This window comes from Hippocampus comes, unplaced genomic scaffold, assembly GCF_001891065.2.
Source record: "Hippocampus comes isolate QL1 unplaced genomic scaffold, H_comes_QL1_v1.1 scaffold48, whole genome shotgun sequence".
Lineage (NCBI taxonomy): Eukaryota > Metazoa > Chordata > Actinopteri > Syngnathiformes > Syngnathidae > Hippocampus > Hippocampus comes.
The window spans coordinates 2,066,499-2,080,856 of NW_017808403.1; the positions used below are offsets into that span (position 1 = coordinate 2,066,499).

Consider the following 14,358-nt stretch of genomic DNA (forward strand, 5'->3'; position numbering starts at 1 on the left):
CGGAAGCAGTGAAATTTAATAATAAAGTTTTGTTATTAAAAATAAAATAAAGACAGCATTATTTTGACTTAACATAGAGTAAGTAAATATTTTTTATCAAAAAAAAGTCTACAGTTTATTGTGTTTATAACAGAAAACAAATATATAATATTAATAATAGTATATAATAATAGAATATCTAGACTTCACTTTTAAGGCAGCCGGACATATTTGACCCTTAATATTGTCACGGCAAACGTAACTTTGGCATCGGTGGAAGTGACCTGATATCACATAAAACAGCCAATGGAAAGACGTGTGCAATCCGATCCTAAAGTCCGTCAGGTGGGTTTACAGATGTTTTTTTTTTTTTTTAAGTTGCTCAGCTCATCCTAACATTTCTGTCATAAAAAAGATGGAAAATGGTTTTGCTCCATTCTACCAAAAAAGAAAAAAAAATTTGCCAGAGGCTTAATTTGCCCGACCTCTTACCTTCATGCAGCGCCCGGCGAGCCAGCGCTTCGAATTCGGCAAAGTTGTGCAGCAGGTAGCAGTGCTGGTCCTTTGGGTGAGAGGCCATGTCGTGCAGCTCTCGGATGTTGCCCTGCCAGATGCCCAGCGTGAAAATTTCCACGCCGCGCTCCCTCAGAGCCGCCGCCACGGGGCGAGGATCGCCGCCGTTGGAGTAGCCGTCGGTGATCAGGAAGATGACCTTGCTGGCGTTTGTACGGGAATGGCGCAGGATTTGCTATAAGGGGAGACAATTGAAATTCATTTGTTGGCTGGGAAAATAATTACAACGGAAAAACATTTTCATAAACATAATCAAAATGAAAATGGTTTCAAAAAAATATGAGCACTAAGTAAAACTACACATAGCGTTTATCAAACTCACTCAAACCAACTGTGATTATAGCAAAAATGTCCTTCCTATTCCCCTTTTCAATAGCACACAAGCTTTTGGCATTCATTTTAAATGGAGTGATTTTATGAATTGCAGAATAGTTTATTTTACTTTATTGGACAAATTTTTTTTTCTTGCACTCAACAAACACTCCAGATGGGAAAAAAAATAAAAATCATAAAAACTAAACTAAAATAAACCCTTTTCCAAAAATAAAACCTGATTATAACTAAGTTTTCTTTCACTCACCAAACACTCCAGATGGGAAAAAAACAAAAAATCGTAAAAACGAAACTAAAATAAACCCTTTTCCAAAAATAAAACCTGATTATAACTAAGTGCATTTCAAAAGTCCAAAGGAAACCAAAACACCAAACCCCATCAAGGGACTTGATCTAATTGAGAAAAATGGGGACAAGCAGTACAGGAAAAGGATGGCCGGGGTGCACATAAAGTGCAAGTTAGATAATCACCCAAGCCGGGCTTGAGCCAAACAGGCAGGACTCGCGCGAATATCGACCGACGTCACACGCGACCGCTAAAAGCAGCCCTCAATTGTAGGCTGCTTCAAATGCCAACCTCAGCAGGAGCGAGGGGTGAGAGAAAATGCGAGAATGGCCTCAAACTGTCATGATTTCCCCGACAGACAAGCCAGCTGCTCGCCAATGGTCCAAAACCGCCCAAAACACTGGGCAGACGCCGATACGGTTCCCAAATTAACTTTTGCGCATTTACAATCCGGCACATACAATTAGACGGTGAGGCACTTCTTTTCAGGGGTCCGACAAGCTCAAATTCCCTCGCTGGATGGTGGGCCGTGGAACCAGGTGGTGTCTCAACGCTCGGGATGACGGCTGCTCAGTTAGGCTCTCACCAAAAGCCGGAAAAGTGACTACTACTGGTCTTAGAGCCAAGGAACTATGTTGTAGTAAGTTGAGGAAATGATATTCAGAAATAAACGGAGCTTTGCCACCATCTAGTGGCAGCATGGTGCCAAGGAACTATGTTGAAGTTAGCTGAAGAGTTTCATTTTAACCAAACCAGTTTCGTTGTGTCTAGGAACTGGGTTGAAGTTAGTTGAGGCCTTTCGACAAAAGTTGTGCTTTGCCATCATTTTGTGAGATCTTCGTGTCAAGGAACAATGGTGAACTGAGCTGAGTAGCTTCATTTAGGCAAAAGTCGTGCTTGTATCATCTTGAGGCATCTTGGTCACAAGGAGCTACATTGAAGTGAGTTGAAGAGTTTAATTTTAACCAAATACGTTATTTGCCGCCATCCTGTGGCGTTTGAGTGTTAAAGGGACTGTGTTGAAGTGAGATGAGGTGTTTCACGAAGACAAAAATAGGACTTTGTCGCCATCTCGTGACATCTTGGTGTCAAGGAGGTACTTTGAAGAGAGTTGAGAATTATATGTAGACAAAAGGAGTGCTTTGCCACCATCTTGTGACACCTTGTTGCCAAAGAACTACGTTGAGGTGAATTGAGGAGATTCACTTTGACAGTTTTGTGGCATCTTGTATGTCGGAGTGAGTTGAGGCGTTACATGTGGACAAAAGTGGTGCTTTACCACCATGTTGGTGGCAAGGGCCTGTTTTGAAGTGAGATGAGGAGTTTCATTTCGACAAAACGAGTGCTTTGGCACCATCTTGTGACATCTATAGGCAAGTACAATCTATTTTGGCACGGGTGTCAATCGCGCAGATTTTCCGTGTTCAAAGAGATCAGGGGAACACATTGTCACTTCCAACTTTGTTCTGGTCGGAGTTGAATCAGTATTTATTTATTTATTTATTTATTTATTTATCACGTAAGTGTCTGTACAGATTGTTGAGTACCATCGCCACCTGTGAAAACAAGGGCTGATTTTTGGGTCCAATCCTAGGAAAGAAGGACGTGACGAGTGTGACGAGGCGAAGGAGAGAAAGCTCTGGCGGTGGCTGTCTAATTGGCCAAAGGTTATGCGGCCTCGAGCAGCAGGAGCCTAATTACAGAGGCCACGAAACGAGGCAATGCGGCAGCGAGGCAGCGAGGGAGGAAACGGACGGCTGCCTTCAACCGTCAGCGCGACTGCATTCAGGAGAACTTTTCGTGGCACCACTTGCTTAGTATCGTCGCCGATCAAATGTAAAGTACGCTGCTCTACTACACAAAAACTTCATGCTGGTATAAATACAAAAAAAAATTGCAACAAAGAAAAGTTGGAAACACAGCTTGTGCTCTTTCTTTTTTTCACCCACAGAAGAACTGGGAAGAAAATGAGCACATTGTAAGTGAAAGCCATTTGTTCCAGTGACGCCAGCTGGAGTTGAATTGCTATTTGATGCGCCAAATAGAAGAGGAGCCATAAAGCAAGGAATCCCTGGGTCTTAGAAGAACGTGCGGAGATGAGGCTGAAAAGCTCATGTGCGCCCTTGTGTAAACCACATTCGATGAAGAATAACACAATAAATCTTAAAACTGGGAAGTATAAGCAAAAAAAAAAAAAAGCAAAAAAAAAATACGTTTCTTGAACTTGTTTATTTTTATTGAGAATTACATAATTTATAACATTTATAATAAAATGGTTTAAAGGTTCTTGGCGGGGGGGAATGTACAAAAAAAAAAACAATAATAAATTCTTCCCCAAAAATACGTCTTAAAAATTCCCCAAATAATTTTCCCTCAAATATGTAACCCCCCCAAAAATAAAAGTTTGACTTTTTTCCTCTAACATTTAAAAAATATGAATTAAAAGAAAATTATTTTTAAGAGACAGCAAAATTATTTTACCCCCAAATTTTACTTTTGAACAAGAACACTTTTTATTGGACAAAAATAATACTTTTTACATTTTTTTCTTGCCTAAAAAAATACAAAACTAACAAAAATAAATCTAAAAAGTGAATTCTAAAGAACAGAAAAAAAATATTCTTGGGGAAAAAAAAATTTTAAAAAGTTTTTACCCCTTTAATGAAATGTAACCTCTTAAAATAATTGAAATTGAAAAACTAAATTTACATAAAAAAAATAATGAAATTATAAACCTGCATAAAAGTATAGACTTAAAAATATTTTTTTTTCTCCCAAAACGAAAAACATGGAAGAAAATAAGAATTTAAGTAATAACGATTTAAAAAATCCTGACTGAAAACAGTACATGACGGAAAGCACATAAGAAGCCTTGCTGTGCATTTGTCCTGTCGGCCATGTTGGCCCAGGTCCAAAGGGAGCGATAAGAAGCTGTCGACAACGAGCGCATATCAGTGTGTGTGATTTGGAGACGAGAATGACAGAGTGCGTGTTGGAGAAGCGCTGATAACAACCAACATGCCTGCAGGGATTTGCAGTAAAAACGTCAACAGACTCCCGTGACTTGCGTCCAGCGTGACCAGAAATGCGGTCATTTTTGGGTTGTTGTTGATTTTTTTTTTTTTTTTGAATCCACCAAATCCATCGTTCCAAAACTACAGCAGCAATCCGACCACATCCGTTCAGAGAAGTACCCCCAAGGCACACTCGCACCTCCCCCGCAGCCCCCATTCATTTCGGAAGTGAGAGTGCTTATTTTGACAAGCTATCTGCTCCGCTCTATGCTTTCGGTAAGGCAAACATCAACATGCGCAACACTCCTTCGGCGGTGCTTCTGAGCAACATTGCGTGCGCACAATCTCATTTCAACATTCCATGCAGTCTGACTGAGTTGCTATGCTACGCTAATATTTTGCTTGGGTCACAATAACGCCAGTTGCAAGCTGTGTGCAACTGGCTTCGATGAACCTGCTAGCAGGTCTTGCCAAGACGTCGCAGCTAAACTACGGCACCTTCAAGTGGGCTTTTACTGCATTTCCTTGAGTGGCAGAGATCATGAGTGCCGCGCATCATTGAAGGTGACAGCCCGTGCCGTCAAAGCCACTGGCAGCCATTTCCTTTGGAGGCCCCCTGACCCTGCCAACAAACTATTTGCCTTTAAAGCCTCAGCACCATTCACATCTCCACACCTTGGCTGGTGTTGGTTTATCAGCGCACCGCGTACGCGTCAAGCGTCGGACAAGGCTGGCACAGCGATTGCGGAGCGCTATTTTAAGCCTCGGGTGGGTGGTGATTGCGGGCGTTTGGGTGCTGAAGTGGACTCGGTGGAACGCTTTGGGAAAGGGTTGATCTGACAAAACGTGACTCTGCGGTCATTTCCAGGGGTCTTTCAAAGACATATTTGGAGTGACTTTCTTGAAAACCAGCATTGCGTTCTACTTTCGAGGTCCTCCACGAATCACCGCCGACTTGTTGCCCTCCTGCGCTACGAAACGACGGGAGTCTTTGACGTAGACAAATGGGCTTCCATTTCCTCAGGTCGAAGGCCATCACGTCTGTTGAACTCGGCCGACCTCGCGGCGCGGATTTCTGCGCCTTACCGCGTCGTCTGTCAGCACGCCGCCGCAGAGGCGCACTTGCCGAGTTCAAAGAGCTTCGCAGTGACAATGGGCAGCAGAGTGTGTCCAGAGTGTGTCCAGACGGGCCCGAGGTTGCTCGCAACTACAAGTACAGATACCCTGGTGATGTACAAGTACTGAGTCGACTTATTTCCTGAAATAAAGCTTTACTGTCGTTATGATAACCTGAAACAGTGGGGGGACAAAAACTGTTTCCCCTCTCCTATTAAAATGCAAACCGACAAGTCAAGGAAAGATACAGTGGAGCCCACATCAGGCCAAAGCAATAAAAGAACTGCAATACTTTGGCACCAAGGAATTGTCTGTTGGAGTGAGTTGAGACTTTTCATTAGAACAAAAAGTAGTGCTTTGTCACCCTCTTCTGACATCTTAATGCCAAGGAACTACGTTACCGTGCGTGAAGGGAGGTCTTTCATCAGGTCCAAAGTAGTGCTTCATCACTAGCCTGGTGCAAAAGGAACTATGTTAAAGTGAGTTGAGGCGCTTTCTTTTCAACAAAAGTCATGCTATGTCGCCATATTGTGGGATCTACATGTCAAGGAACTCCACTGAAGTGAGTTGAGTGGTTTCATTTGGACAGAACGAGTGCTTAGCCACCATCTTATGCCACCTAAATGTCATGAAGTGAGTTGAAGAGTTTCATTTGCCGCCATCTTTTGGCATGTTCAGGCAATTATGAACCTTCGGACAGCGCAACAGCATACCTGAATAATAGACTTAAGTACAGTAAAAAAGTACTTTATTACTTCCCACCATCCACCATTCATACTCGCCACCCTGCATTTTGTCTCGCCTCTATACGTAGTCACGGGTGACTGGCGAGATGAAGGTAAGGTTTCCAGGGGTGAAAAAAAACACATGGCAACGTACTGTCTGAAATGATGGAAACTATCGGCGTAGTCATGAATGAGGAGGCCTCGGGGTCCTTTCGCTCGAGACGCTCAGAGACTGGAAAATAGGCCCAAATTTCTGGAAAATATTCCGCATCCATTTCACAAAAGAGGGTGGGAGCGCCGAGTCCTGTGAAGTAACGACCGCTTGTCAAACAGTTAGATGGAGTGGCTGGCTGTGGCCACTGAGATCATTTTCCCTCCGGAGCTACTGAACTCTCCGCCGTCTTATCGCGGCGAGGTGAAGCATCCGCGATAGCCAGGACCAGACGGAGAGGCCGCGTGGAGGCCGGCGGCAGACGCCCCGCGAGTGGGAGGAAATGATCCCTGCTGGGATCGAGATGGCGGGAAGTGGCGGTTGCCGAGAAAGGAAGCGGAGCCCGCTCTTATCATTTTATCACCGTCTGGCCTCACCACTGGCACCCGGATCAAACACTTGCACCTTGCCTCCATTTTGGGGAAAGCCTGCTGCTTTTTTTTCTTTTTCTTCCCCCCAGAGCAGGGGCAGAGCTACGTGGTCAACATTTGCCGCTCTCTGGGCACCCCTGCCTCTATGAAAGATTTTGATCAATGCAAGTCAGTGCCCAAGATAACACAAACCACAATCGGGGTTTCAGGAAATAAATCGCATTCATGTAGCATCCTGAGTGTTCCATTGACCTGCCATGCATGTTTTTAGAATGTGGGAGGAAAGCGGAGTACCCGGAGAAAACCCACGCAAGCACGGGGTGAACATCCAAACTCCACACGGGGAGGAATCGAGAACAATTAAGAGACCGTTGCGTTATTGTGCTTCTTCGATGTGATTTGAATGAATGAGCCAATGGCGTCGTATGTCGGTGAAAATTCAACACTCCGATTGGCTGACAGCGAGCGCATCAAGGCTGAGATAGAAGCCGATAAGGAGACACAAAAGTAAAGAAACCGCAAAGAAAAATGCAGTAAATTAAGATCAGATTTTTTTCTTTTTTTTTTTTGTCACTGACCAATGATGTGTTCTATGTTTCCATTTGGAAACTCAAAAGTGAGCCTTGAGCCCAAAACTTTGCCCGAGCTACACAAATAGCGCGTGTCCTTCAACGAAGCATTGAGCGGGTGTACTTTTGCCGCCTCACAAATAATATGAGCGCGGGTCTCGTTTCACCTTGCGGTTTTCGGTCGGGACGGAAAACACACAACTGGGAGGAACGGGAGCCATTGCGCTGACTCACTGGAATGAGAGTCACGTTATTTGTTTGGCCCGCCGCGGCTTGGCAAGGCCCACCACGGCCATGAATATCTTTAGCGCCGGTTAGCAGTTACTGAAGCGATGACATGACACAGACGGGCCCGTGTCTATTTTACGGACGTCAGCCGTGTTGACGCGTTCGCGCTCACACCGCTCTAATGTACTCTTAATTACACGGGATGACAAACATGGAAAGACATGCAGCCGGCCCCAAAAACTTTGGGCTGTGATTAATGAGCCTAAAGGCTTTCCGGGTGAGTTTGGAAGCGGCTGAAATTGTCCACCTGCGAGTTGAAACGCTGGCTAGCCAAGCAAGACTGGATCACGGCAAGAAAGTACTCCAGTAAGTTGTCTCTTTTAACCAAGACTCACGTGCCACCTTAACATCAGTTACTTTAAAAGGAAAAAAAAAAAAGTCACATTCTCTCTCTGTCTCTTTCTCTCTCTCTCTCTCTCTCTCTCTCTCTCTCTCTCTCTCTCTCTCTCTCTCTGCCTCCAGCCTTTTTCCTCACATTCTTCCATCCTCTTGCTCCCACTCAGTCTCCCCCCCACCCCCTCCCATCAACTTTCCTCGCATCCTGCCCAAAGTGAGGCCATCAAGTCCGCTCGAGAAATCCAAACGTGCAGCAAGAAGGCGACCCGGGCATGATGACCATGAAATGCTTTCCTAAAAAGAAAACCAACGATTGAGGTTGTACTTTCAGAAAAAGCAGACAAACGACAGATGTTGGGCTGTCTTCAAGAAAAGACAAACTACTGCTGGTACAATTTCGTAAAAATGACAAACTATTGATGTTGCACTTTCCTAAAAAGAAGACATGATGTGAAGATTGTAATTTCCCCAAAACAAGTCAAAACAGTGACATTCAACATACCCGAGAAGACAAACTAAAAATTTTGTACTTTCCTAGAAAGAAAACAAACTATTCATGCTACATTCCCCAAAGAGAAGACAAACGATTGATGTTGGGTTTTGCTACAAAGAAGCCATATTTTTGACAATGACCTTTCCTAAAGAGAAGACAATCCATAAACGTTCCACTTTCACAAAGAAGACAACCCTTGGTGTCATACATTCCAAAAAGGAAAGGCAGAAAGACGACAAAATACTGATGCTGAACTTTTCTAAAAAAAAATGACAAATTACCGATGAGGAAATTTCTTTAAAAAAAAAAAAAAGAGACCATCTATAAAGGTTGTACTTTCCTTTAGACAAACCTTGACTGACAAACCTTCCCAAAAAATAACTTGCGACTGATGTGAGACTTTCCTAAAATGAAGACAAACGACTGACGTAGCACTTCTCTAAAGAGAAGACAACCTACGGTACTGATGTTGCACTTTCCTGACACAAAGCATATTAAATGAGGAAAAATGTCAAACTTTCCTCAAGTGGGGGGAAAAAAGAAAGAATTCTCTGTATTGTCCCCCAATTTTCTGTCTGCATTCTTTCCACAAGCAATGCAATGCAAAAAAAAAAAAGGGGCAAAAATGAGACATCACCGCGACACATGCTGACGACGCTTGAAGCCTATGCCGAGACGGAGACGTGAGACAGAGACCAAAGAGTCGTGTCTCCACATGCAAGCCCGGTGGAAAAATCTCTCCCTCCTTTAATGCATCCCAGCCTCCGAGAGACGGCGAGGGAATCCAACATGGCCCTATTATTATTGTTACGCAATTATCAATTAGCGTCATCGCTGACGTTTTCCCAAAGAACACCGAACCAAAAAAAAAAAAAAAAAAAGAGTCTTGCTCAACAAAAGGACATTACAGTACAGTATACATGATTATTGAACCTGTGAGCCCCAGTAAAACCTGTTCCATGAGGTACCGTTTTGAAGTCTATGTACGTCACTAGATAACTCACCGAGGGAGAGTTTGAGAGTACTGTTAAAGTGCTTCAGCACCCACGCCCTCCCCCAGAGTGATTTTTTTTTTCTTGGTGGTGTTGTGGTTTTTAGAAGCTGGCACCAGGCCAGAAGTCTCCTTATCAGCATTTAACTTAAGGAGGTTGAGTTGAAAAACTGTCCTGAGGGCCAAGCTGTTAGCCAACAGATACGGTCCAAGGCTAATCGCTGGAAACACGGGAGCTGGAGGGGGTGGGGTCCAGTACAAACCGCTCGAGTGAGCAAAGACGACGACGTGTAAAATGTCTGGGGTGTTTTTCTACAACTTTGGGTATTTGTGTGTGTCCACAGACACAAATGGCTGAAGGCAGACCGAGGCACGAGGTGTTGATCCAGCACCGGCCTTCGTACCAGCAACGAGGCTGACTAACACAGCTGGGCAGCGCGGACTTGACAGATGAACCAGGCCATATCTCCTCCTCCACGCCAAGTGAGCAAGTGTGTGTTCAGCGGCATCGCATCAACAAACCATAAACAAGCTAACCTTTGAGCTGTGGTTTAGATAGCAACCTCACGAGATGGCAACATGAGTCCACTCAAAAGCGCTGAGACGGACTGATAACGGTTTGACAGGCCTCCCTGTATTTGGGAACTCTTTCTCATGAGACTTGAACACATGCTAGCACACTAACGGTTGCTGTGCTCACACGTAGCAACCTAGCGCACAGTTTGCATGCTCACATATAGTAAATAGTAACTTCTCAAGCCGACAGGCAATTGTTTCACAGCACATCTCCTCCTCATACTCTGCTCGTAATTCTAATGAGAATTGACGAAAGGCTAACACTGTGTCAGTTGTGATGCTAACACACAGCAAGGCAGCAACCTGCTCACAGTTGGTATGCTAACATATAGTATGGCAGCGTTGAGGCTAATTTACAGTTTGGCATCACTCCTTGTATCCTGGTAACCGCTAACGGTTGCTATTCTAGCACATAGAAAGATAGCAACACGCTTGCTGTTGGTATGCTAACATATAGTAACCACTTTTCCTTAAAACGAAATGCCAAGTCTGGTGGGAATGGCCAATTGAGCCTGAGAACAAGGCACCAAGAATTCAGAAGATCGCATGAGGGATTACGTGGGGGATGGAGTGTTTTGTCAGAGAAAAAAAAAAGCCTTCTTGGGGAACATTTTTGAGTGACCTTTAGAAAGTCTGGTCAAAATGTCTACAAAGTAGAGCATCACTTCTATCCAACTGACTTGGGTTTGACATCTCACCCAGTTTTCTGGCACTCTGGTGAACCGCCGCCAATTTGTGGTTTGGCAATAAAAGTGTTACTTTGGCATGTTGGTATGAAGAAACTACGTTGATGTGAACTGAACCGGTTCATTTAGAGAGAAGAAGGGCTTTTGCCACCATCTTGTGGCACCGGCAGGCAGTCGTAAACCATTTGAGCGGTGGGCGCTGTCGGTGGAAGTTCCCTGTAGTTGGGGAACATTGTCTTTCAAATGAGAACTGTTCAACCGCTAATCGTCAATCTGCTAATGTAGTAAACTGAAACCTCAGATATCAAACCACATCATCTTGCGACGCCCGTGTCATTTTTCAACTCACCGCAGCCCGCTGGAAGGCTCCTTTGGTGTAAGTTCCCCCTCCTCTATAATTAATAGCCGGGATCTCCTTGTTGAAGAGGGAGCATTTGTGCTGGTGCGGCTTGGGGGCCGTGATGTGGTCCACCCGCGTCACCACGTGGGTCTTGGACGAGAAGGTGACGAGGGCCACCCGCGTGTTCTCCGCCGTCACTGGGAAGTCGGAGAGCATCTTGCGCACGAAGCGCAGCTCGCTGCCGAAGTTTCCGGCGCCCACGCTGGACGACTCGTCCACCAGGAAGACAAGGTCCAAGCAGGCGCTCTTGTCACGGAGCTGGCGGACGTTGCGCTTGAACGCCACGCCGAGGCGCGCCACTTTCCTCTCGGCGCTCTCCGAAAGGTTGCCGGCCCACGACGAAGACGCCATTTGGCGGGAGGAGCGGGGCTGCACTTGGCCCGCCGTCCATACAGCCAGGACGCAAAGGACGAGGAAGCAACCGGTCCACCATGACAGCGTGGACCTTTGCCACCACATAGTGAGGAGCACCGAGGAAGGTCTCTGCACAGGTCAAGGAGGACTTAAGGGAGATCAATGCGTCCTACGCACATGACAAAATTCACAAATTAATGTTTGGACTCAACGTCATATAGTTATGCTGCATCAGAACAGCTCCTAAATTATTGGAAAACATTTTTCAGATTGCCCAAATTTCCAAATTTTGGGGTATTCCACATCTCACCGATTGAAACCATTCCTACATCAAACTTTATTGCCAAAAACATTTTTTTTTGCAATCCCCAATTTCCATGATCTTTCCGTAGTCCACATTTTTGGGGTGACAAAATTCGCAATTCACATTTTATGGCTAAGCACATTTTGCGGCTGCACATTTCAAATCATATTCAAACCATTAGAACTGTTCCGTTCATTCAGAGTTATCTCAGGACTAGTTTTGCACATTCCCCCAAAAATCCCACACGAGAGAAATTTTTACCTAATCCTTCCACATTTCTTGGCCGATTCAAAGCGGCGGAATTTGCGTCCTCGAAGGTCAGTGCGACGTTCCTGAAAAGCATCGCTTCTTCCTCAATCCAGTGCTTCCTTGGCGTGTCCCCCGCAGAGAGAAACCTCATGCCCCTTCTTTTCTTCCGAAACTCTAAAGCAACCTGTCCACAAAGGCCATCCTTTTGGAGACGCTTCCCCTCAGTCCCAGCGTGCCGACCCTCTCCTATGTGACGCTCCGCGCTCTGAATGCCCCTTCACTCTCTTCCAGAATCATTTAGGAGGAGGGAGGAGGCAGGAATAAAAAGTTGGGAGACAGAGAGAGGCTGAGGGGGGAAAAAAAGGGGGCAGTCCAGCCATGGCGGTGAAGTCATTTTTTTTTTCTCTCACCTCCCCCCTTCCATCGTCTTCAACCTCGCTCCCTACATGTGTGGACTGTCAACATTCCCGAAGAGAACAGTGGGGCCGGCGCCGCCAACCGCAAGAAAGGGAGGGATGAGGCCAAGGAGAAAGTCATACCTACCCAAAAGATGGGAGTCTCTCATCTCTCTTTTTTTTTCCTCTTCCCCAGAAAATTTTATCTGCGAGCAAAACAAAGACAGAGGCAAGGGAATTAATGATGGTGGGGAGGAGGGGTGGGGCAATTGAACGCACCGCGTTTTATTCTTGACCGATAATATCCGAATCGTTCCACATTCCATTTCAAACCACTCCAGCGTCAGAAGAGGGAGGTTCGTCTCCACAAATTCCCACAACTGCACATTTTCCATCAAACGGTCCTTGATCAATATTCCACAGCAGGAGACACGTGAAAGCGCTGAAGGACTTTCCGCATCATGGCGCATTCAAAAGTTGTATCACAAGTACCGCACTCCCGCTTCATTTGGCTTTGCTGATGACTCTCCACGTCCTTAGCGTCTCAAGTGTTTGTTTGTCATGGTTGCTTCTGACCACAAAACATATTGAGACAAATTCCTCGTGCGGTTGTACATTTTCGGCCAATAAAGATGTTTGGGATCTGTTCTGATCTGAAAAGAAATCCCATTCAAATGAAATGAATGAAGACCTTTGTCAAAAGTAACTGATCCTTGCATATTTCTGTTGACCGATGCAATTTTTATTCAAACCGTTCCAAGTGTTCAGCTCATTTGCAACATACTGGAGAACACTTTCCACATTTTCAGACAAAATTCCTACGTAGATCTCTTGAGTTTGACCTCATCTTGCCATATTTTTCAGCTGATTCAAACCATACAGTAAAGTAAAACTACGTAGCTCATTCATGACATGTTGGGTAGGATTTGTATACATTTTTTTAGTCATCCACATATAAAGAAAAAAAGCATTCCAATTTCAAACTGTTAAACTTAATCAGGACATCCGAATCGCCCAAATACCCCCATTTTTCAGTATTCCAGATTTCCCAACGCAACATTCCCACGCTAATGCTGAAATTGTATTCAGCAAACCCTTCCACATTTCTCAAGTGAGTCAACCCATTTCAGCTGTTCAACAGAGTTTCAGGGCATGTGCGGAACGAGTTTACACATTCCCCAAATTCCCACATTTTCGCTATTTCCACAAGTCCTTGCATTCATAAAGGCATACAAACTTCCAACTTTGACATCTCGCAACCATTTAAAACATTCCCTCTCCAAATTTTCAGCTCATTTGGGACATGTGGTTCGCAGGACATCCATTCTTTGGTCTCCGACATTGAACGTTTTTATTTGATCAGCCCCATTGTCTCACATTCTTAGGCGTCTTCGACTGAGTCAAGTGTCTTTGGGTTTGAACTCAAAAAGGAAGTTGGGCACTGGGTTTCTGTGGCCACATCATACAGAACACACACGGACGCAGACTGCCACGCGCACACTCGCGCACATGCACGCAAGGCTCGTCTCCATTGCACAAGCCCCTCTGTCTCCCTTGGGACCATCACCAAGTCTGATGAGGTCTGCAGTGTCAAAAAGCAGGAAGTCACAGCTGTGGGGGTGCGCGCGCGTGTGCGCGTGTACGTACGCGTTCCCCAAAAGTCACAGTTAGCCACTATTCCACATTTTTCATGGTAAAAACTGCCCAGATGTTCTTCTTGATATATTTTATGCTTATCCGTAGTTGCATCGTCAGTGGAATTCCGAGTACAGGGTGGGTGAGAAAACCCCACTCAAGTAGCCTTAGCACTTTTCGCTATTCAGTTTGCTCTCTTTGTGCTAACATTTAGCCACTCCTAGCATGATAGCATTTTATCACGTCTCACAAGAAAATGTACCTGAGTGTAGGAGGGATGTAAAAGCACTCGTGAGTGGCCGGAGTACTTTTTCTACTCGGGCTGGTAGCTTACTATGTGTTAACATAGTTAGCATTTGATCCGTTCTCATTAACAATGAATGTATTCTAAAAAGGAGAAACTTAACTTGCTTGTGTCCTTCGAGACTGGTGGGCCTTTTTTTTTTTATTCGTTATCTCCCACATGAACCGTTT

The 14,358-nt window shown here is 44.9% G+C and overlaps 1 protein-coding gene across 4 annotated transcripts in view; it reads right to left on the minus strand.

Moving 5' to 3' along the window:
* svep1 (sushi, von Willebrand factor type A, EGF and pentraxin domain containing 1) overlaps positions 1–12,494 on the minus strand; it is a 62,252-nt gene extending 49,758 nt beyond the window's left edge. For 3 of the 4 annotated variants that reach the window (XM_019858420.1, XM_019858421.1, XM_019858419.1), the window contains exons 1-3: positions 11,867–12,492; positions 10,897–11,470; positions 472–727 (exon numbers count right to left, since the gene is read on the minus strand). In XM_019858420.1, coding sequence (XP_019713979.1) covers positions 472–727; positions 10,897–11,406 — 766 coding nt within the window. In that variant the 5' untranslated portion in view covers positions 11,407–11,470; positions 11,867–12,492. Of the gene's footprint in view, positions 1–471; positions 728–10,896; positions 11,471–11,866 lie in introns of all 4 variants that reach the window. The other variant, XR_002166668.1, reaches the window with a different exon arrangement.
* Positions 12,495–14,358: the final 1,864 nt, after the last annotated feature.